Source organism: Anolis carolinensis, chromosome 6 (assembly GCF_035594765.1).
Source record: "Anolis carolinensis isolate JA03-04 chromosome 6, rAnoCar3.1.pri, whole genome shotgun sequence".
In the NCBI taxonomy this organism is placed as follows: Eukaryota; Metazoa; Chordata; class Lepidosauria; order Squamata; family Dactyloidae; genus Anolis; species Anolis carolinensis.
Genome location: NC_085846.1, coordinates 87,051,259 through 87,076,402, shown reverse-complemented (window position 1 = coordinate 87,076,402; position 25,144 = coordinate 87,051,259). Strand labels below are relative to the sequence as shown.

Sequence of the window (25,144 nt, the reverse complement as noted above, 5' to 3'; positions counted from 1 at the left end):
TGCTGGAATTAAAAGGTCATCACCAAACTCTTGCTTGTATAGCACCTGTAGTTATACTGGTGATTGCTTAGCAGCAAATTGGAACTGAGTGGGTGTGAAGTCAATATTATCCAGAAGTACTCCTGTGTTTGAAGGCCTCCCCTGCAGAGCTGGTAACCAAAGCAATAATAGGGGATAGCAGGAGAATTGCCCTAAAAGCAATCAGTTGTGCAAGTTGGCAATGCAAATAACAACCTGAAGCTGAACACTGTGTTCAATTTTTGTGCTTTCTAAGTAGGTTAATTAGAATTGGATTTCCCTCCCGCCGCAAAACAAAAAACTGTTTCAGCCAATGCTTCACAACTGAGTCAGGAACAAATAATACCATTTGAACAAAGGAAAAAGGTATCCTTATGTAAAATTAAAGTAAAATAAGGCATCCTAGTGTGCCTTCTCTCCCAGAAACTCAGATGTTGTTTGTGCTAGTAAACTTTGTGGCAAGCGGACTGACAATGACCTGTTGTCAAGTGCTGCATCTTACATGTTGGCACCCACAAATAAAATCTTTGGTTTATGTATTCATATTTTTATTTGTCTGTACAGTTGTTTTTGGTTTTTAAGCCCATGGTAATTCTATTTTGAGAATTGGAACTTGGCAGTCTTTGTCAATTCCATGATTTAGCCATAATTCATAATTATATAGCTCATCTTGAATAAGCCTCAAATAATGATCCATTTCCTAATTTGGAACTGGTGTGTTTTGATGTCAAGGCATCCTGTAATCACCTTGCATTTGTAAAACTCCATTAAAAAGTTTGATAAATTATTTTTTGAAAAGAAAAGTGTATGCGATGTTATATCCAGTTCTGATATTCACAGCCTATTGTCCCTTTTTGTTCTACATAAACTTCTATGCTATTTCAAAATTAGTTCTGAAAAGTATCCCTGTCTGTCAGATCCAGTTTTGGGAAATGTACAACAAGCTGGAGAGAGAATCTCTTACCTCTCTGTTTTGGTGGTTCTCGCCCAACTCCATAGGAAAACCACAGTTGGATACTGCTTGATGTGTTGCTGATGGCAGCCTCTTTTCACAGTCACAAAACAGAAAGCATACACCTTGTAAAGGCTTCAACAAAGAGTTGCGATATTAGGAAAGACTTTTCCATGTTCTCCCCAAATGCTTCAAAGGGTTCGAGTCCATCAGGAAAAATGATGGTGATGGTAAACTAGGGAAAATATGTAAGAAGATGAACCAACATCTACCAAGGGTGATCTACAAGAAACTGATTGGCACAGTGCCATGGCTTCTCAAACTTCTATGCAGCTCATTGTAATTGTGATTTTATTTGAGACAGTCTCTCTGGAAATTCAGACAAAATTAAGGCTCTCATTTAGAACTGAGAAGGAGCAACATGAAAAGGTTGCTATTGTTTAGTACTATGTATTTTTTTCTCAACCAGTTAGCTCTGTCACCACTGTATTATGAGAAAGGCAGCTTCTGCATTATCCTTAAATGAAGTTAAAGCTTACCACGATAGATTCTTTGAACAGGCAAGGCAGTCATATAAAGACAGATATTATGAGTTTAAGTTTAAGACTCCTTTGAGAATGGATGTTTTTGTAGACACATCATGCACTTTCTTGCTCCAAAATATCCAGTGTCTGTTAATGGAGGATGATCTGGATAGTCAGAGGACAGGCTTTGTCCCCGGTGTAACATGTCCCCTAAATGCACCATTTTCTTTATCATCTGCAATGAAAAGCAATTATTTGCAGCAAAGTGTGGCAACTGTGGCCCTCTCAGGTTTTTTTGAACTATAGTTCCCATGATCCCTTATCTTTGATATTGGAATCTATTAGCCATGCCTCATGCCAACTGAAAAGCCATGGATTCAAACCTTTGACTTACATTAAATGAAGCCAAGGCTTGCTCTTCAAAGACACCACTGCACAATGGGACTTCCTTCTGCGAATATCCCATATTTGGCTCTATTAAATTCAGTGGCATCTAACTGTCCTGTGTTGTTGTTACATCGATGCACCTGTGCAAACACTGGCATTTCAAGGAAGTTAGGGTGCATTCACACCACTGCTGTTGTTTTACATGCTTCCAAAAGTGTATGTGTCATTTGTTTCACAGCTCCTGTTATTCCTTAAAGCCTTTTCTGAAACGGAGCAGACAAAGTTGGCAATGCTCACCGGAATCTTGCTAGCCAACGGGACACTTCCTGCTACCATTTTAACAAGCCTTTTCACTGACAATATTGTCAAAGAAGGTAACTTTCTTTTTTCCTGGCTGCAGGATATCTTAAGATCTCATTAGGAGATGAGTTTGCCTTCCCAGTAATTTGGGTGTTAGGGCCCCGAAGAAGTGCTTTTGTCTTCCTTAGCCTTTGTGGAAGTGGACTGAGATGAAAACACTTGATTCTGTAAAGCACATGTAAATTGTTCATTTTACAAACTCCATTAGGTCATCAGCTGGATTCACATTGTGGTGTTTTCTGGGTTTGAATATTGCAAACATAATCACAGTTTAAGTCTAGTCTTTCCCCCCAACAAAATGACAAATTATTATACTAAATATATACTAAATATGAAACACATATTAAAATGTTCCCAAAGTTTCAAATCTCCAGTAGGATGCCAATACAGAATTTCATTGTAGGACACTTCTACATGTATTGCTATGTATTGGATGTAAACTTTAAAGCCTAAATAGATATACATGCAACTTATATCTGTGGAGCCATGGTTTCATTTACACTTGTCTGAGAAAATGTCTTCTCTAGACATTTTCTAAGTCCTCCAGACAATTCTATAATATGCTTCTACTGAAAATTAACTATAGAGTAATATTGGAGGACACAGAAATACCTGGATAAGTGTCTTCTAGAGGCATTTCTTATAACCTCTAGCTTGACTTTTGTGGTACACCATTCAATAGTGTTCACTGTTACCCATAGTTTTGTGTATCCACATGAAGTCCTGGAACTTGGTTCCTGTAGATGTGGGAGAGGGTTGTCATACCATACAAAATACGTGCAAATGCATAAAAGAAATTCCATTATAAGAAATTTAGCCCCTACCCCCTAAATACATAATTAAAAATCCAACTGGTTTATTCAATAAGGAAAAGCCTAATCCTTATTCTTGGTAACTCTATCTCCTCTCCTCTTCATCTCTCCTTCTCTTTCTGAACCAAACTAGTAAGACAGCTCCTTCTGGAGAAGGTGCCACTGGGCCAAGTCTGTGTTTCATAGGCATTGTGCTGATAGGATTCATTTTGAATAGTGTGGATCTTCCTTTATGAACCTGTGTTGACAAGGTTTGAGAGGGACTAGTTACAAATTAAAGTGTGTGTATTTTTTGGAAATACTTGGGACAAGGAGGGTGGTCTCATCAGTAGAAGTTAAACTAACAAATGGGGAGGGCTGTCTGGTTAGTGCAGAAGAATGCTTCCTTGATACCAAAATACACCAGGGGAAGATTGTGCTGATCTGAATCAGGATTTTGTGGGAGGAATCGAGTTTGAACATTATATTTTGAGATTGAAAATGGCAGCTAAACTGAGGTACAACAGGATTTAGGTAATTTAAAACAGGGAAACAGTAAGGTTGGTTAGCTTCATGTATTATTAGGCAATATAGGCAAAGCTTGCTGGAGTGAGAGGCAAAGCATTGCACTCTCACTCCAGCACAGCTTTGTCTAATAATTGTAGAACTAAGGTGGAGTAGGTTGTTCCCCTTTAATGAATATATAAATTGTTCTCAGCTTCGAGGTACCAAGCACAGTGTTGTTATATGTAAGAGGGTACTTGAGAGAGCATGCAGAGTATCCACCTTTATCCTCTTCCTTATGGAATGGGAAGTTGAAGGGGAACTCAAGTGAATACCTCATGGTTGGTCATGTGTCATGAGTACAAATAAGAGGCAAATACCTAGTTTACATCCTCCTGGTTGTTAGTGCACTGGTCTTCCCTATCTTCCCAGAGTTCCGAGGGGGAAATATGACTCAAAAACACCCACTCAGAAGTACATTTTTGGCAGCTTGTAATTATCTGCTTGCTTGAGATAGAACCAAGTTGAGTAGGCTACTCAGATAACCTGCTGGCACACTGAACTCATCCACACTTGTTTTGATAATAGTAGTTGCATACTAGAACCTGGTTGAAGGGTGACCTAATGGTAAGATTAAATAAGAGGACAAGTATAAATAGCCATGATTTCTAAGTTGTTTCCATTGACACTGCTGACAATGTTAGTCTTGGCGATAGACTATGAATTACTCATGCGTGCTCTGAAGAAGCTGTTATTTATCTATAAATATGCTCAGTTGATGGCAGGAAGAGACCTTTATAACATCTTGACAACACTCTCAAAAGTTTGAGGTTGAATGTATATTCCTGCACCTATGGGTAGGTTTTCAGAGCTAGACATAACTTCAAGAAATCATTATCACGTTACTCAGCGATTTGGAAATAAATCTGGAGTGTGTGTCATGGTCTTCTGTCTGAATATGAGATGCATCTTTAAACAAAATGAAAACCCTCTTCAAGATTAAAATCAAAATCAAAGCTTGTTGCTGCTCTTTGTGCCCCTGTTATCTTGCACAGACTGAAGGTTTCTCACAGGAAGGTACAGTTTAGCAATAGCAACAGCGGATAACCATGGTAACCCAACTGCTTGAATCCTGCATTTGCCCAAATAAGACTTGTACTTCTTGTTCACTCACTTCCATGTGTATTTTGAGGGCAGTAGAATTAATGTGTTATAAGACAATTAGCCACCCAAATATTAAGTTACTTTATAGACCTAGTTTTGTAATTCACTCTGAATAGATATGTTAGGTCTATCCGGTCTGTTTATTGAAATAGCAATTTGACATGTACATGTCTTTATTGAAGGAAAAAAACACCCTTGCATTTTTATGATAAACAGCATGAATAGTGTTGCCTTTCAACTCTATCATAAATATTTTTGCTACATAAACTTTAAACATTACAATTTTATTCATAGCAGGCATCTGTAATATGGTTTCTTTAACATCATAACACACAAACCACCGTTATCTACAACTTTTACTTACCGTCAGTGTCAAACTTTGTTTAATTTTATTGCTTCCAAATCTATGCTCTTACAAAATGCCTTCCAGTTGGCTATAAATTAATATTATGTTTATTTGTCCTCTTGCTTACATTGGTTTTATTCTGTTCTAGGTATTGCAGCTTCTTTTGCTGTCAAGCTTTTTAAAGCCTGGATGCTAGAAAAAGATGCCAATTCAGTTACCTCCTCTTTAAGAAAAGCTAACTTAGATAAGAGGTTGCTAGTAAGTATTCCCTTCTTCTCTTTGGTGTTGTTTAATATGTTGTTGCTATTTATTATCCAATAATCAGGTTTACCTACAGTAACAATTCAGAACAATGAAAGAAGTGAACTACAGAAACAATATATAATCAAAATAAAATCTATTGGACAATCTAGACTGGCCAGATGCACATTGTTTTGAAAGAAAAGGCAATTTGGCTTGCTTGCTTGCTTATTTATTTTCTTCATTGTGTTTATATTGGTTTTTTTCCAGAGTGAGACCCAAGGCCGCTTCCAAAACAGTTTTAAACAATTCACAGTAAAATTTTAAACTGTGTAAAACAGTGTAAAACATTTCTAAAAACAAAAACAAGTTTTAAAATACTAAAATTTGCAAAGGTAGCACACCTGGTATTTATTTATTTATTTACAGTATTTATATTCTGCCCTTCTCACCCCGAAGGGGACTCGGGGCGGATCACATTACACATATAAGGCAAACATTCAATGCCATAACATAGAACAGAGACAGACGCAGGCACCGGGCTGGCCTCGAACCCATGACCTCTTGGTCAGAGTGATTTGTTGCAGCTGGCTGCTAACCAACCTGCACCACAGCCCAGTGTAGTATTGCAAAAACTTTTTGGCAGAAGTAGAAATGAAAAGTTGTAGCTTGGCACAATGAACAGCAATTTCACTCTTTGGTTGAAATTATGAATACTGTCACATACTCATAATTGTGCCAGAAAAGTTAGGAGAGGATGTTTCTGGAACATGGCCATACAGCCCGGAAAACTCACAGCAACCCACTGGCACATATGTCTGAGAAGCTAACCCTTGAAGTTATATGTTTCCTAGAAGATAGAATGGTGAATTTTAAGGGTATGGGAGCAAATATGGTCCTGAGAATCGATAGTATGAGCCCCATCTACACTGCCATATAATGCTGTTTTGGAATGCAGATTGAATTGGATTATATGGCAGTGTAGACTTGTATGATGCAGTGCAATGCAGTTCATTATATGGCATTGTAGATGAGGCCATCCTGGGGTTTCCTACATGGCTATTTTCCTTTCCTTGTGGAATGAGTACAGCCCATGGAAATCTGAGGTGGACTGAAAAATGAGGCAATAGGGCTCTTAGATTTTCTGTGGTTAGCCATTCCTGTTTTTTTCTAGAATTGCAAACTCCTACAGCATCCAACAGAAGCTGCATATGCAAGAGAACCATCTCAAGATGTTGTGATGTTCTGCTATTAAATGCTTGATACATTTTGTCCTGTAAGTATTTCAAGTCTTCTTCAAGAGTTTTGGTTGCTAAAATAAAAAGGAAAACATTCCTACTAAGTTACATTGGAGAATGATTTATCTGAGATTTCTGCAAGTTGTTTTCTTTGAGTAGACTCTTAAAGAAGGCCTCAAAGTATTTGAAGGCAGAAATGTTTTGGCATCTTAATGGTGATACATCACAGCATCCTGAGATGTGCCTATTACATTTGTGAGTATCCCTCTTTTCTGCCTCTGTGCCCCAAGACTAAGATGCACTGCAGATCATTCCAGGTGGCTCCTAGCCAGAAATTAAATTTACTGAGATCCTTCTGCCTTTTATAGCACTCTCAGTTATTTAAATTAAAAAGGCCCACATGCAGCCTCTGGTGCCTCATAAGCAGCTCGTACTAATGCTTGTCTAGTTCTCCATTCAGATCCAGTGGCCACTTAAGCACACTCCTAAAACAGTGACTGCTTTACCCCAGCTGGGTAGCAAAGTTTATATTGCAAGTTTATATTATTTCTATTTTTTGGCTGTGTTTCTGTTTTATATACTCCTCTTCAGTCATCACAAAATGATTTGACTTCATATATAATTTTAATGTCTTGTTCCTTTCTTCCAGGAACTGTTTCCTCCCAACCGGCAGAATGTGGATCATTTTGCAAAATACTTCACTGATGCCGGACTCAAAGAGCTTTCAGATTTCCTTCGAGTTCAGCAGTCACTGGGGACGAGGAAAGAGCTGCAAAAGGAACTCCAGGAGCGCCTTTCTCAGGAATGTCCCATTAAAGAGGTGAAGAAACTGGTTTTTCTCTTACAGAAATTAGAAGAAAAATTGAAAGGTTTAAGTGAATGGGGCTACCATGGGAATAGATGAAAAATGTAACTGTTAAGATTTGGATAGTTAAAGAACAAAGTTTTTCATGGAAAGCTGTGAGAGCTGTTCGGCAGTGGAACTTTCTGCCCCGGACTGTGATGGAGGCTCCTTCTTTGGAGGCTTTTAAGCAGAGGCTGGATGGCCATCTGTCAGGGGTGCTTTGAATGCGATTTCCTACTTCTTGGCAAGGGGTTGGACTGGATGAGGTCTCTTCCAACTCTACTATTCTATGATTCTATGGAAATATTTTTGTATGTCTTTCCATGAGTTTTCTCCATTGTACATATTCTGTTTAATCTTAGTTGTCTCTACTGTTGAACTACTATAGGAAGTTTTAGATCAGATAAATATAGGATGTGAAGTGCTAATTAGTGTCCTTAAGGAGGCAAATATTAAGGCATCTTGCTGTTCAGAGGCATAGACTAAAAAATAAATACACTGCTGAGCTTGTTTTTCCCAAAATCTTTTTTCTCAGTTAGTCAAAAGAAGATGTAGACACGCAAAATGTGATACATGTACCCAGACTCATAAAATCATTTAGCATGCTTCTTATGTTATTGTAATGTACTATATACTGAAATTTAATGGGTCATCTATTTTCACAATTCTGATACAATTAAAGAGGTAAGTTTGTGAATGTTTTCTTCCTTTCTTGCTTTGCACCGTCTCAATCAGGATGAAACATTGTTAATAATATTAAGAAACAGTTACTGTGCCAAAGAGCAGACACACATGCATGACATAAAACTCCAGCTACTAATCCATCCATGCCATATTCCAACTTTGGGAACATCTGTCCATTTTGGTTTTTTCCATATTTAAACGATATGACTTTTTGATAAATTACAACTAAAAGGGAACTGATATTATATTCTCAAATTTTGTTACTCTTTCCCTTTGTCTTGGTACATTCATATAAATGATCCTGAGATCATAATAGGGACTTAATAGGTGAATCAGTCTAAAATAAAAATCATTCAAGTTATTTTAGCATGCCAAGTATCTTTTTATTTTTATTCAAAATGCCATTAAAAAGCTTTAAGTGTTAGAAAGCTTGGGTTACATGCTTTTAGTTATCCAACTGTTGGCAGTGAGTTGCCAGTTGTAGTATTACTAGTTGTTCATACTGAACCACTGCTAAGAGACAGATTAATGTATGCAAACAGTTCATTCTGCAATAAAACATTTTGTAGGAGATAAATCATTCAACCAGTTTCACAAAAAAACTATCCAGGCATTCTGTGTCAGTTATTGTCAGATAATGGAACAGCTTTATGTTTTTCTCAGCTTCAGAGGAAGTTAGTGGGAGGGAGCCTTCTTTCTGAATAAACCTTGTTAAGTAAACTTAGGGAAAGTCAGAAACAACTTAAAGGCACACAATAAGAAGTTTAGTGTGATGCTTGCCCCCTGGCGACTACTAAGAGAACAACTTTTACTCCCTATTGTATGTTGTAACAGTGTGTGTTTGATTGCTGTATGCAGGGCCGTAGCCAGAAAAAAATTTCAGGAGGGGTTTTGAAAATTTCGGGGGGGGGGGGGGTTGAACCCCAAGCACACACCTCTCCCCACTACAAACCTGTCAATATCTGCTTGAAATAGTGCCTGGAGGGACTCTTAATGTTTTGTGTCTCATAGACTTAGCATGGGGATTTGGTTAACCAGTTAAAATTCATGAGTAAACCAGGTTTTTTTTATAACCTGAAAAATTTCGGGGGGGGGGGTGAACTCCTAAAACCGCCCCCTCGCTACAGGCCTGGCTGTATGAGAATTGAGGTATGGTGAACCCACGTTTACTTATATCATTTCCTTTAGTCTGAAGTGCTTTGGAAAACCAGTCATTCAGCCCCATTAAAAGCTCTTTGTGACATGCTTCTTTTTTGTATCCCCCAGACTTTCAGTTCTCTCTGTAAACAACCAACAGTTGGATTATATTTTATAGGAATCTAATTGTTGGCAAGGGTTTACAGGTAACAAGGAGGTGTTGTTTAAGAATTTGGCTTTAAGGTGTCCTTTTATTTCAAAATACTGTTTATCTCCCTGCAGATGGTGCTTTACGTGAAAGAAGAAATGAAGAGGAACGATCTTGCAGAACCAGCAGTGATTGGACTCCTCTGGTCCTGTATAATGAATGCTGTTGAATGGAACAAGAAAGAAGAGTTGGTTGCTGAGCAGGCACTTAAACATTTGAAGGTATGATAGTGGGTAATTTTATAGTCTCGAAAATAGATTGGCTCCAGAGGTCTCTATGGACACAGCTGTTTGTGCATGAACATTTGTGCGATTCTCTACTGTAAGAAGGCATAAAAGGCATGTCCATTAAAAAAAAAACATGATATCTTACAGTATTCCTATGGCATCAATATTTCCCTAGTCCATTGTCAAGGACAGAACGCCACAAGATAAGATATAACAAAGTTTATTGGAGTTACAGAACCAAAAATGCCCGTAAAAGACAAGGGCTAGGCAAACATTGGCCTTAAAAGTAAAAAAGACACAAGGAAAACGTTCAAAAGATAAACCGGATTAAACCGGAGTTTAATCCGGGTTAAACCAAAAAAGCTTACTTCAGCCTGGGACTAAAACAAACAAAAGCTGGTGAACAAAAGGTTCAAAGGAATACAAAAAACTGGCAGCAGATGCTTCTCTGCTGCCAAAAGCTATGTTTGAGTAACTAAGAGGTTACTCCTCCACACAGCAAGCAATTTCCAGATACAAACGCAGCATTCAAGGGCAGAAGCGGTCAGCGAAGTTCCAATCCGGTCCGAAGGTCGTAAGGCAGGTACAGACGTTTGTAGTTCACCAGGTCCAACGATAATCACAGGAAGGAGAGTCCGAGGCCGTAGTCAGTCAGTCAGTCAGTCAGTCCAGAATAAACAGATGGCGTCCGTCAAGAAGACGACGGAGGTCCAAGCTATTAAGATTAAGCACAGGTTGCACAACAAAAGCCCACACAGTTCCTCCCGCCGTCTATGCCCAGTGTCCTTGGTAACTTACGTAGTCAGCAAACGAATCACACCCGTCTTCAGGAATTTCCCACACAGAGCCCAAGCGTTCGTCCAGATTACCTTGCCCAACGCAATTAGCCATTGCTTCCAAACCCCATTTTATGCCAGTTTACAGCTCCTCATCACTATCAGCTGTTACCCTAATTCCAGGCGTTTCCTCATCACTTTCCTCATCAGAACTGAAACACCTTTGACTACGCCCCACAGCATCCCCAGCTGTGGATCCCGTCCCATCCCTCCAGCTTGTCCACGGGTCTAATCCTGAAGGTCCCCAATCGCCTTCCATACTATCATTGCCAGTGGCACCCAAATCCTCCCTCACACGAGTCCATTCCATGTCATCCTCCTCTGAGCCAACCATCTCTTCCTCCATTCTCTCAGTAAAACCCTCAAAGGAATCCTCGTCAGATGGTTCTGCAAAGATATCCCGCAGCCGCTTCCTTTCTCGCTCCTCGAGAGTATCTGACTCCCGAGGAGTCTTACGACCACGTCTCCCAGTATCGGAGCCATAAGGCTCAACCATAACACCATTGACAATAGACTTTGGGGAGTGATTCCAGAATGAGCCAAAAGAAGGGCTTGAATTTTATTTATAATGTATGTTTTGAAAACAGAGTAGGCAATTTATTTATTTATTTATTTATTTATTACATGCATTGTTCAGATAATGGTCTCTTTCATTTTAATCTGTGCATAACTAATTTATCCTCTAATTGTTTTAGCAATATGCACCTTTGCTGGCTGTTTTCAGCACCCAGGGCCAGTCAGAGTTGATCCTACTTCAGAAGGTTCAGGAATACTGCTATGATAACATCCACTTTATGAAAGCCTTTCAGAAGATTGTGGTGCTCTTTTATAAAGGTATATGTCCATACCAAATTGGGTTTTTTATTTGTTTTGTTTATTTTTTTCCCTATTTATTTAATATAAAATGTAACTTAGGTAAAATGTAAAATGCTATACAAAATCAAACATCTGTTGATCGGTACTGGAATATTTTATTAAGGACTATTATTGTGGTGCACACTAGTGGTTTTTGACTTTTAGTTTTTAATTCCCGTCTAGGAATTGAAACCAAAACATTTGAAGAGGAGTAAAGGTCAAAAACCTTTAGCTGGGTCAGAATTCTTATTTGGGGAAACATCCCTTCACTTCCTCTCATAGCTATGACCCATTTAAAATGAGAGCATGCCAAGTTATCAAAAGATATATGGCAGATATTATAGAAACATTTTTCCATCAATCATTATCTGGCATATTACATAGCACAATAACATAATGCTATAGTACAGTAATGTACTATAAGGAGCCCTGGTGATGAAGTGTGTTAAAGCACTGAGCTGCTGAAGTTGCAGACCGAAAGGTCCCAGGTTCAAACCCCGGGAGTGGCGTGAGTGGCCACTGTTAGCTCCAGCTCCTGCCAACCTAGCAGTTCGAAAACATGCCAATGTGAGTAGATCAATAGGTACCGCTCCAGCGGGAAGGTAACATTGTTCCATGCAGTCATGCCGGCCACATGACCTTGGAGTTGTCTACGGACAACGCTGGCTCTTCGGCTTAGAAATGGAGATGAGCACCAACCCCCAAAGTCAGACATGACTGGACTTAACATTAGGGGAAACCTTTACCTTACAGTAATGTAATGCTATTTATAGTTGCTAAATATCCATAATAGAAAATGTATCTTGTAGAGTCAATGGAAATGTACTGAAAATGATCCATGCTACAAAACATTTCATATACTAGGAAAAGAACCTAGTCAGAAGCATATTTATAACAGGGAGGAATGTGGTTCAATTTTGTCTCATGTTATCTGCTGCTCATAGAAGTAAGTTCTTACTCCATTAATAACAATTGTGGAAAGGGGACTAGGTAGCTAGGTGGTTATATCTGATCTTGCTTTAGGACTGTTACTACATTTTTGAGTCATTTAAGTAACATAATGTGTCTGGGAAAGTGCATGAAGGTATACAGTGGTTAATTTTGCACCACCGTATACCTGTCTCATGGGAGACCTCTCCATCCAGATACACCAATATAATTGTCTCTGCTTCAAAATGGTGACTGGAAATGATGCTGCCATTTCCTATTCCCATTGTGAAGGAAAAACAAAACAATTACAAGATATTTGATGAGGGAGTGGAATTGGGGAGGAGTATGTGTGTTTGCAAAAATGAAGGGCAGCTTTGGACACGATTTTAGGGGATTTTTTTTGCCAAAAATAAAAAAGAAGGGGGCACATGAAGCCTATGGACCACACTTTCCCACCTGCCTTTGTTTTGAACCAGGGAAGCACAACAGCAGTAGTATTCGTATAGTTTGTATGACTCCAGTGAGGCATTCCTTGAATTGCCTTTTGAGCATTTAAAGGCCAGAAGTTGCCATTGCACAGTTGGTTGATTCTCCAGTGTTTGCAGAGCATGACACGAATCACATCCGTTTGAAAAGTAACCATGAATCTTAAAAAGATGGAAAAGTATTTTAAATATATAAATGGGGAAGTGTCTTTGCGGAAGTCAAATAAAAGCACATTTCTGATTTTGTTCAAAATTGTTCCCTCCCTCCAATCTCCCCAATCTTATATAAAGATTGGGTTCATAGCTCATTTAGCCTGGGTTGTCATAGAGATAAAAGTCTGTCTTTTGCTGAGTGTTACATGACATTGTTGCTATAAATAGATGAATGGAAGAAAAACTTCCGCAGAAACATTTCATAATGTGTTGTGTCATAATGACCACAGTAAGTTGAGGGGTTTGGGACTAGCTCCTCAAAGTTAAGAAGACTGTTCTTATCCACTAGTGCAGTTTTTAAAATGAGAATTCAAATTCCTTTAATGCTGGGCTAGGCAACACAAAATCTTCCAGATTTTGTTGAATCACAACTTCTATTATTACTTAGCATTGGTTGTCTGACTGGGGCTGTTGAGCCTTGCAGTCCAATACCTGCACACTCTCTCTCCTGCTTTATGAACTATGGTAGCGAGAAGATAAAATATTTAGATTAGCCAAATACTGCATCATTTTGGATATAACAATTCCAGTATGCTAACTCAAGCCAAGAAAAACTTACTTAATCACCATTTTGCTCCTTTCCTACTTATGTCTCTGCTTTGGCATGGTCTTGATTCAGGTTAGCAGGTCCCAACCTTTGGTCCTTTAGATGGCTTTGACTTCAGTTCCTAGAATTTCTGATTGTTGGCAAGCTAACTGGGGCTTCTCATAGTTGAAGTCCAAAACACCTGAAAGACCAAAAGCCACAATCTAATTAAATCACAATTCTACTTTATATCCAAAATGGGAAACTCCATTTCTCATTTAAAATGCTGGTGTTTAGTCAAATTATGGTTTAAGATTATGGTTATTAAACATTAAACTGAAGCTTCCTGTTTCAATGCAAATTATGATTTAAACCAGGATTAAACAACATACCAGCATCACCAATGTGAATTGTGATATCTGAAGTTCAGAAACATCAAAAGGCCACTGTTTGCTCATAAAAGGACAAAGATTAAAGCGTCAAAGCCTGAGTGCACAAAGGACCTCATCACATTGAGGTCCCAAACACAGGAAACAGTGGGGGATTAACTGGGCAGGATGGTGAATCCATGGGCCTACGGTAGAAACCATCACCCTGTGCCCTGCATTGTCCACATCGCAATTTTCCACATCATCCAAGGGAAAGCATTGCCACTCGGCTTCTCCCCATGCTGGCCCCATTCTAAGTAATGAGAACATGGGAATCCTCCTGTGTTCTCTGGCCTCCATCCCAGGACACTGCCAGGATGGAGCCATGCCGAAAGTTGCCCTGCATCGTGTGAAGGACTCCAGCAGTCTCCGTCCTGGAAGCATCCTATGATGGAGCAAGAAGTCAATGTGATGAGGTCCAAAGAGAAGGACATGAAGCAATCCAGCATTTTGATGACACACTAAGTGCGTTACTTTAAGAAACTTCACTGAATGTTTTGAATACATTGTTCTGTGTGACTGTGTGTAGTCACATTGATTAGTTCAATTTACAGTCATTATTTTATGTTCCTCTCTACTTATTACTGTCGGATCATCCGGAGACAAGGTACTCTCTACTTCTTCCATTGAGATGCTCCCAATAACCATATGACAGTTTGTGCTGCTTCATCAGTTTTAACAGATTGCAAGGCATTTCTGTGTTTCTATAAAGGCCACTATTGTTTTTTTTTAATTTTTTGTTGAGACAAATACAACATTGAAGAAGTCACATTTAAGAAGTTTTTCAACCCTGTTCTTCCCATCCCTTCCTGCACTTGTATAGCTAAGAAACAGGTCCTTCTGTTCTTTAACCAGGCATTATCCCAAACAGGTTCATCTGGTTTGCTTTCTGTGCTTTGTCATATGTTAGTATTTTGGCTTCATTATTTTAAACTGAATTATATACAGTAAAAGGTAAAGGTTTTCCCCTGACGTTAAGTCCAGTCATGTCTGACTCTGGGGGTTGGTGCTCATCTCAATTTCCAAGCCGAAGGGCCGGCGTTGTCCATAGACACCTCCAAGGTCATGTGGCCGGCATGACTGCATGGAGCGCTGTTACCTTCCCGCCGGAGCGATACCTATTGATCTACTCACATTGGCATGTTTTCAAACTGCTAGGTTGGCAGAAGCTGGAGCTAACAGCGGTCGCTCACGCCACTCTCGGGGTTTGAACCTGGGACCTTTTGGTCTGCAAGTTCAGCAGCTCAGTGCTTTAACACACTTTGCCACCGGGGCTCCATTATATACTGTAGAGTCTCAGTTATCTAACATAAATGGACCGGCAGAACGTTGGATAAGCGAATATGTTGGATAATAAGGAGGGATTTGGAAAAGCTTATTAAACATCAAATTAGCTTATAATTTTACAAATTAAGCACCAAAACCTCATGTTTAACAACAAATTTGACAGAAAAAGCAGTTCAATACGCAGTAATGCTATGTAGTAATTACTGTATTTATGAATTTAATACCAAAAAATATAACAATGTATTGAAAGCATTGACTACAAAACCCTTTTAAAAAACCCCTTCCAGTCACTCTAGTGTACTTAGCTTGTGTCCACCAAACATACTGAGGGAAACGTATTTTAAGTCAATTATGTTCCAACCTTAACAATCACAAAATGTATCCCCATCTTGCATAGTTCCCTTAACAGTGTGGTTTGTGTGTCTGTAAAAATCCCTTAAGGTTGAGATAGTGGGTGGCTGAACTCCTTGCCCACTCTGTGGGTGTTTCCTACAGGATGACATTAGTTAGGGTTGCATTGAGACGTGCCCACAAAAGTTCAGCGAAAATTGCAATAGAATTTAAAATGTCATCTTAATCATCTTTAATCATAAATATCGAAATATAAATTACCCCCAGTGTTCTCTGCAGTGCAGAAAGTAACTGAAGGGTATAATTAATTGTGTCTTGTCCTGCATGATTGCTTAATTGAACATCTCTCTGTGTGTGTCTCTCCCCCCCTCTGTTGACAAGAGAATATTATCTTTTTGGAGGTACTGAAGGCATGAATAAATTACAAATAACCTTTTCACAAAATGAAGAGGAAGGTTCAGCTGATCTCCTGATTCATACAGGAGACTCATTTCATTCTTTTTTTCTTTGCTCATTGTGGCCTGTTTTGAGATTCCTTTGTTCTTTGTTTAGCACATAATGTCCATGCTTCTCTTTCCTCTTCTCTCATGGTCATTCAAATTCCAGTTGTCTTGTCTCCTAGAAAGGTTTTGGTTAAATAAGTGCCATTGCCAAGCAGTATCTGAACCAGGGTTCTGGTCACCCTATACGTTTCCCTGCATGCCTGCACCATCCATAGGGCTTCATGTTGTATGGAAATTAAGTGCTAAGTGATCTAAATATAGCCTTCAACACAATACCTGTCAACATTTGTCTAGCAATTAATTACAATGTCTGCTACAACAGATGTGTTAAAAAAGTGGGCTGCATTTCAACGAAGGCATGGAAACGTGTGTAAAATGGCTTATTAGGTCTCTCCTGCTGAAAAATCAGATTCATAGTTTTGGGATAATCTTGGGGCCAATGCTGTTTCTGGAAAAGTCAGGTTGCAGCAATGGCCAGGACCACAGTCTAGGTTCAGCTGGCATTATAGCTGCAGCCTTTCTTGCGGAAGGAAGATCAGGCCACAGTGGTTTATGCCTTAGTTAACTATCAACTTGGCTACTGTAATGCACTCTATTTGAAAGGTGCAATTAATGCAAAATTGATGAACCATATAACATTGGTCCAGACCCCATGGTTGTGCAGCAGGTTAAACCACTGAGCTGCTGAACTTGCTGACCAAGAGGTCAGCAGTTCGAATCCAGGAAGCGGGGTGAGCTCCTGATGTTAGCCTCAGCTTCTGTCAACCTAGCAGCTTGAAAACATGCAAATGTGAGTAAATATGTCGGGAAGGTAATGGAGCTCCATGCAGTCATGACCTTGGAGGCATCTATGGACAATGCCGGCTCTTTAGCTTAGAAATTGAGATGAGCACCAACACCCAGAGTCAGGCGTGACTAGACTTAATGTCAGGGGAAAACCTTTACCTTTACCTATAACATTGGTCTTGCAAGAAATGCACTGGCTTTGAGTTTCACTTCTAATCTCAGTCAAGTTGCTGTGGTTGACCTGCAAAGCCTTAAATGACTCAAGGGCAAGATATTCAAAATACTTCCTCCTCCTGTATGATCCTGCGGAAATTTGAGATCTTCAGAGGAGACCCTGTTCCATGACCCAACATTTTGTGAAATAGTAGTGCCTTAACTGTGGAATTCCCCACTCAAAGAAGTTAATGCTGCCCTCATCTCGCCTAATCTTCTAGAATAACAGTGCTTTTCCACATGGCATTCAGTGTTTGTAATGACTGTTATGATTGTTTCACCTCTGGATTCTATGAGGCCTTGCTAGGAGGCAATACAGAAAAACTTCAAATAAATACTTATAGATATTGAAGAATTACATTCCTAGGCTGAGTAGACAGATCAACAGGCCCCCCCCCCCCCCTCATTGGCACTGTTTTGGAATTTGAAGTTCAAACAACTTTCAGTAGTGACTATATAAAATTCATTGTTACTTGCATGTCTTCAAGTACTTTCTGATTTCTGATAACCCTATTATTTGGTGGATAAGGGGTGTGTGGTTAGTCACTGACATTTTTAGTGGGGAACAGAGTGTGACTTGCCCAGGGCTAGCCATTGTGTTTCATATTCAAGCAAGGATTCACCACAGCAGGCTTTTTCAGCAACATACAAAAAATAAAATGAAAATACCTTGTTAATTACTGGATACTCCTTGATAAAGATTTCTTTGGGGCTCTAACCCCTTTTCAGTCCTGGCTTATAGTGGCCAACTTACTTTTTAAAATGTGGTTTTAGTTGTTGATTTGCTGTCCAAACCATACACTCACCTGCTATTTTCTGGCTTTTTCATTTTAGCGGATGTCCTAAGTGAAGAGGCCATCTTGAAATGGTATAAAGAGGCACATCTTGCTAAAGGCAAAAGCGTTTTCCTTGACCAGATGAAGAAATTTGTTGAGTGGCTGCAGAATGCTGAGGAAGGTAATACTTAATCCAAAACTCTCACTCCTTGGCAAGCATTTTTCCCATTCATGAAGTATGCTGATGTTCAAAGTTGATTCTAAGCAATTCTTTGTAGCCAACGTTTTAAAAGCAATCCAGAATTCACTTGATTGGGTCCAACATATGGATTCTCCATTGTTCTGCCACCCTTCTATTTGTTTAGTAGTCATTGCATAGTTGTTCTCTGTCCCCAGTTTATTGAATTAAATGGTCTTGGTGTTTTGGTGAATTTTATTGTTTATGTAATGATTGTGGAGCCCCCTGATGGCTCAGCGGGTTAAACTGCTGAGCTGCTGGATTTGCTGATCGAAAGGTTGGCGGTTTGAATCCAGGAAGCAGGGCGGGCTCCTGTGGTTAGTCCCAGCTTCTGCCAACCTAGCAGTTCAAAAACTTGCAAATGTGAGTAGATCAATAGGTACTCCTCTGGCAGGAAGGTAATGGCGCTCCATGCAGTCATGCTAGCCACATGACCTTGGAGGTGTCTACGGACAATGCTGGCTCTTCAGCTTAGTAATGAAGAAGAGCATGAACCCCCAGAGTCAGACCCAACTAGATTTAATATCAGGAGAAAACCTTTACCTAATGATTGTGGTGGGTGGCTACCTTTAATGTCCATCTACAGGCTGTGTGAGTGACCTGGTCTCCTTAGTGGTGGTGCAAACTTGCAAGATTCAAGACTGTTGAAAGCTTTGCTGTTGCTTCAAATAGAATCAATATTTCACTATGCAGCAGTGACCTGATAGCATTCCTTACTGAGAATGTCCTTGTGAAGATGAGATGTGTGATCTCACTCCCAGTGACCTCCTTGTTAAACCTTCTTTCAGGCAGAAAGGGGGGCATTAATCCCATAAGAATTCCAGTGTCCTATGACATGCAAAAATGCCCCTAAATGTCCACAAGTTTTTAATAGATGGACAATTAAGGGTGTCCCAAAATACTCAAACAAACCAAAGCCAAGTCGCATGAATAGAACATTTGGAAAGCTATCAGCTTTCCATCCATGAGAAAAAATGTAACCAATGCAAATTCCATAGATTTGTTTGATCAATTTTATCCTGTTTTTTATTGTTGCGAAAGGGAGAGTTCATAATTCCCTTCCTAGGGATAGATTTCCTCTCACTTCCTTCCATCTCACTAAAACTCAGGGACATGGCATAAAACTCTACAGGTTATAAAATACCTCCCTCTTGTAGGTTTAGTTTATTATTAATTCCAGAATAAAATGTCATTTGGAGAGACTGAGATGTTTTATCTGGACTGCATGAAGGTTAGAAAAATAAGATCACTAAAGTCAACAGGTTCTTTTAAAAATAAAAGGAAAGATTTTCACAACTTTCTGTCTGTTATGAGCAGTCTCCCCACCACCACCACCTCCCAAAACATTATGAAATGTCTATCGTTCTATCATAAATATTCTTCTCCCATTAAAATGGGGTGAATGACCCTGCATCATGAAAACCTACTATTACTCTGAAAACATATGCATTTAAATTATTGATTTCCAGCTGTATTTGGAACTAGTTAAAATTGAATGTTTTTACAGTATTTGTTTTAATAATAGGGAAAAATCCTAATCTTTGCCTTTTTTTTCTTTTGAATTTTAGAATCAGAATCTGAAGGGGAAGAAAACCAAGATGGCTGAATGAAGCACAAAACTAAAGTTACAGCTAATTGCGTCTTGGGGGATTTTGTACCGTTCACACAAAAGACTCTTACTTCAATGTCATACCGAAAACTTTAGCCAGGCTTTCCTTTTGTTTAGAAGAATAAAATGTGGAGCCCTGCAATGTTAGATGCTGTACTTGAAACTCTCCTTCTGGCACATCGTACACTAATGTAGGCCAGGGGCATTCAGCAAGGAGACATTTAGGAGAACAGAACTAAATTACTTCAGGACTCCTTTTTATTAGTATCTTTCAGGTACTTTGGTGTCTGTCCGTAGGGTTGTTCGATCTGTGCGTGTAGCTCAATGCTTGTGTATGTGATTTGACATGGCCACATTTTTTGGAATTAAATGGCTTTTATATCTTAAATCATGCTACTACACATTGTTTGTTTCAGAAGTGGCTAAACTAGTTTTGGAATTCTTCAGGCAGGTGCCAGAAAGCTCAAGACTGCACTTTATTTTATTGACATGGCAAGCAACTTCTCTATTTGTTTGCATGGAGAGTTTCCACACTTGGATTTGACATCTTCAGGAACGTGTGACCTTGATGTTGAAACTCTGAGTCTTTGGGGGCTCCCATTTAAGAACCAATGGCAATGCATTTGCATTACCAGAATTAGGCGATAGTTTGCCATATGGATAAATAACATGGTTGAGTATGATCCAGATGTTATTATATGTTATTGAAACCCAAGGTGAGGAATGCTGGGAGTGATATCTCAAAGGCTGCCTGATTTGGACCCCAATGTAGAATATCAGTAAGGCTTCTGTATGACAAGGAAGCCTATATGGTAGATAAATTGGAATGAGTAGAGGGTGGAGGTTCGTTTCACATTATTAGATTTCATTCCATTATGAGTTTGAAGCTTGTCTAAGCAATCAATTGCAACATGTCTAATCAATTAAAAACCTTTGTTGATTAAAAGCCCTCCTGTTTAATTGGCTGATTTTTTAAAAGAAAAACTATTTTAATGCAAAATACAATTTAATACAGGAAATGGCCAAGAATCATTCCCAAAGTAGTGCTTTGCCTTTTCTGTCAAATTGAAGGGGTCATTGCCTTTTTGTAAGGCAGGGATGATAAGAATGATAGGCTATCATTTGAAGACTGTGATTCTTTAAATACTGACCTATAATTCTTATCATACCAACTACTGGCCATGCTAGCTGGCATTGATGTGAGTTGGAATCAAACAGCTAAGAAGCCACAGGTTGCTTACCCTGCCTAAAGACACTTGCTGCTATGATACCATCTTGAAATATGTTTCTTACTTTAGGACTATTGTTTCTAACCATGAAAATATGTATCAATTTAACTGATTAATCAACAAAGCCATATTTTCTATTAACTACTGTAATCAGGCTCTTTTAAAGGATGCCTAGTCTTTGTTTTTCATTTCCTACACATTTCCACCTTTTCCATCAGTTTCTCAATGGTCTTCCATGCACTCCACCTTTCTGAGTCAGCTGTCTCGGAATACCATAGACCTCCAAAAATATAAGATGATTTCTTAAAAAATCAAAACATTCAAGCAGAAACTGATGACTATATTAGATTTATTTCTTAATTTTATATTCTATTGTTCCTATGAAAGAAAAGTAAGCTGCATGAAGGAAGGTTGAAGGAACTGGCATGCTTCACTCTGAAGAAGAGCAAGAGTTGGGAAGGTCACCTTAGCCAGCCACTCTCATACAAAATAGCAAAGATGTGTCTTTGCCGTTCTGCAGGGCAAAAATAAGTCAAAAGTAGCAAGAAGGCAGATTTCAGCTTAATGTAGATCTTAGTAAGAGCTAAACATTAGAAATGCATCTACATTGTATAATTAATGTAGCTTCACACCACTTTACCTTCCATGGCTCAATGCTATGGACTTCTGCAGTTTGGTAAGGCACCAACGTTCTTTGGTAAGATTAAAGACCACGATTCTATAGCATTGAGCTAGCTTTAAAGTGTCAAATTGAATTTATTTCCTCACCCTTGGAAGAATTTGTTAGTAAATGCAGTTTGACAATGGATACAATTATTTAGAGGAGTGCTGGATTCTTCCTTATTAAATGTCTTGAAGCAGAGGTGGGAAAGCCATCTCTTGGTGAAACATCTATACACTGGAGTTCCTATATCAAGCAGACAATGGTCTACAGTAATCTGTTGGGAGTCCAGGATAAATCCATGAATAAATACATGAGTGCATTACCGCCCTCCTGCTGTGTTTCCTAGTAAGTGGTATTCAGAGACATCCGTTGACAGTGGAGGAAATATTAATATCCATACTGACTAGCAACCATTCGTAACCTTGCCTGTCAAGACTCTCAATTATAAAACCTCCCACATCAAGTGGCCATCCTACACATGTTGCAGTAAAGGATTCCATTATTTTATCATATAAACTTTACAAAGGAAGATGTATCCTTGTTTGTTCTGAATCTTCCATTAGTCAGTAGATGAAACACATAATAACATCCACATCATGCATAACTCACACATCTCTATCTTAGATTCTCTTATTTCCTTTTCTCTGTAAGCTAAATAGGGTTGTTTTGTCAAATCAAAACTACAGGTTTGTTCAAATTGGTTGTCACAATTACAACATGTGGCATCAAATTCCATAGAAACTATGAGCTGATGGTTCTTTCCAGGTCCTCATCTGACAGTTTGACCATGACGACAGTTGGCTTGTGTTCAAAAATTCTGCTTGTCTTCTGAAACATGAAATAGTATGCCATTCCTTCAGTTCTCAGCATAAGAAGACAAAGACCATTCTATGGATTTGACAGATTTCAGCAAACTTACAATTTAAAGCACATTGCTTTCTGTAAGCAAAGTGCTTTTTTGTACAGCCACTATGACAAGTGAATATTTACAATGATTGCTAATAAAACAGAGGGAGCATAACCTATTAAGTGTATGGTGAAATAATATGTATCTATGTGGCACGTTTCAAAAGTGCCATGGCTGCTTTTAAAGCATTGAAGTACTGAAGTAAATAACAAATATTTGTACATTTCTTGAGTGTGAGTTGGAAAGATAGGCGCGAAGGAAAACCAACATTATTTTCTAGCACTTTAAAAACAATGAACAAAATTTTAGTCCATAATAAATGGATGAATCCTAAAATACCCACAGAGCCTTACTCTTTGCTGTCTTGATCTCTCAACTTTCATAACCCATGTTTGAAAACTCAATATAAATCTGCTGTGAAAGGATGGGTTTTTCATAGGACGTTGCTTTCATATTAGGTCAATTGTTCATCTTGTCAAGTCTTGCATTTTCAAGAACAAGGGAAAGCAATTGTGATAGATGTGTGGATCAATTTTTTTACTTTTGCACCCCTCCAGAAAAAAACCACATCAATCCACAGATTGATGAAAATGACATATACATGCACATAAGCACATTGTAGAGTGGCCACAGGTATATTCTTAGTTCAGAAGAACAGAGGGTTTTTAATATGTTGCAGGGAGGCAATGCTGAAACATTCTTTTAGTCTGGAAAAAAACATTTGGCAGAAGTCAACATCTACATATAAACAAGGCTTGGGACCCATCTCCTAGGGTGCAGGTGAAGAGTTCTCTCCATCACTAGCTACGTGGTTCTTAACTGGAAATGTATATAGCCACAGGAAAAGTGTTCCATCCATGGAGCTAAGTTCTACAGAATTTAAGGCCCACCAGATGTCCACATTAAAAAGTAGCAGAAATTGCTGCACAGCTAAAATATATTAAGAAATAAATCTGTGGAAGAGAAACTTTTGAAGAAGAAAGTATGTAGAAGATGGTCACTTTCTTGAAACTATAATTGGACTGGTATGTTTTTATGTGTGGTTTTCAGTGGATATTTCTAGCTTCTGTGACAAGGAGAATCCAGACCCAAGCTGCCTTATCCCCAGAGTGGGCAGTTGCAATCTTGAATAATGGCTATTCAAGTCCATAAAAAGGCCCCCTACCATTGAAATAAACTTATCATGGAAACTCACATCATTGGGAGACTTTGATGGCACAAAAGCTGTTTGGTGAGAGGGTTTGTGGGGTAGTTTGGCAAGCTTCCATTGCGAGCTGCTATGAAATTTTTGATTGAAAAATGAGGATTACTGTGATACTATCAAATATTTGCTACCGCGTCATGTAATATCACTGCAACAATTATTCCTCTTTTTTTAATCTTTTTTTAATATATATTTTTATTGAAGTTTTACCTTTATTTATTATTCCTCTTTTTTTGATTTGGTTAAATAGTTATGAAAACATACATGTTAGAAATAACAACCAGTCCTATTTCTTTTGCTCATGCTACTTGGCAGATACTATGATACTATGCAATTTTTAAAAATCTTAGCCCAGTTCTGTATGGTATTTATTTATAATTAAAAAAACAGTATGCCATCTGTACACAGAAGTGATGAAATACACTGAATATTGTTATTTAAGTATGTGCTTATGTATCCAATTTCCATCCTTCTGTTTTGGATGAATGCAAAACACAGGAAATAGTAAATGGAGCATTACCACTTTGGATAATACATCACAGCTGGAAATAAAGTAATCTGACAAATCTATATTCTGCATATGGAATCTACTAACCTGTGAAATTAGCTCAGTTGCACCATCAAATGAAGCTCTCTGTTCTGAATATCTCGTTTTATGGTTCTGCCCTCTAGTGTGAGTTATGAGGTGCTACAAGCAAATATTATAAATTTATTTCTGACCATCTTAATTAATAAATACATCACAATCGAAAAGGCCATCCACTCTGAACAAATCTTGCCAAGAAAACCCCATGATAACCCCATAAGTTGGAAACAACTTGAAGGCACACAGCAAGAAGTTGTTGTTTGACATTGGGTTCTTGGCACTAAGCTAAGATGAAATTAGCCCAAAAGGGAGGGGGGGGGGTTATAATTATGCACAGCATTTTTGGACTGCTTTTGCCCAAAAGTTGGTGCCCATTGTGTGTGTGTATTATGGTGTCTTTTCTTCCAGCTCCTTTGAGGTTACTAGTAAACTACTGCAGAATCATTCATGATGAATTATTTTTTTAAAAATTGTCTCAGGAGCAACTTGAGAAACTGCAGTTCACTTCTGGTGTGAGAGAATTGGCCATCTGCAAGGACGTTGCCCAGGGGACACTCGGATGTTTGATGTTTTATCATCCTTGTGGGAGGTTTTTCTCATGTCCCCGCATAGAGCTGAAGCTGACAGAGAGACTTCATCAGCTCTCTCCCCAGGTTGGATTCGAACCAGCAACCTTCAGGTCAGCAATGCAACCTTCAAGTCAGCAGTCCTGCCGGCACAAGGCTTTAACCCATTGCGCCACTGGGGGTTCAGTTCACTAGTAACCTGAAAGGAGCTGGAAGAATAGATACCACAATAGGATCTTACAGTTTGCTCTCCTCTTTCATGAGAGTTGAGGCACCGGCAAAGTGGAAAAGCTATGAATATCTCTTAAATGCCCAAATCATATTTAAC

The 25,144-nt window shown here is 38.8% G+C and overlaps 1 protein-coding gene across 2 annotated transcripts in view; it reads left to right on the top strand.

Annotated features, from left to right (window-relative positions):
- The window catches only part of bzw2 (basic leucine zipper and W2 domains 2), a 48,440-nt gene extending 27,831 nt beyond the window's left edge, over nt 1–20,609 (top strand). Inside the window, exons 6-12 of one of the 2 annotated variants that reach the window (XM_062958065.1) lie at nt 2,120–2,255; nt 5,195–5,304; nt 7,174–7,344; nt 9,472–9,618; nt 11,156–11,294; nt 17,872–17,994; nt 19,620–20,609. In XM_062958065.1, the coding sequence (XP_062814135.1) occupies nt 2,120–2,255; nt 5,195–5,304; nt 7,174–7,344; nt 9,472–9,618; nt 11,156–11,294; nt 17,872–17,994; nt 19,620–19,657 (864 nt within the window). In that variant the 3' untranslated portion in view covers nt 19,658–20,609. The remainder of the gene's footprint in view (nt 1–2,119; nt 2,256–5,194; nt 5,305–7,173; nt 7,345–9,471; nt 9,619–11,155; nt 11,295–17,871; nt 17,995–19,619) is intronic. The other variant, XM_062958066.1, reaches the window with a different exon arrangement.
- Nucleotides 20,610–25,144: the final 4,535 nt, after the last annotated feature.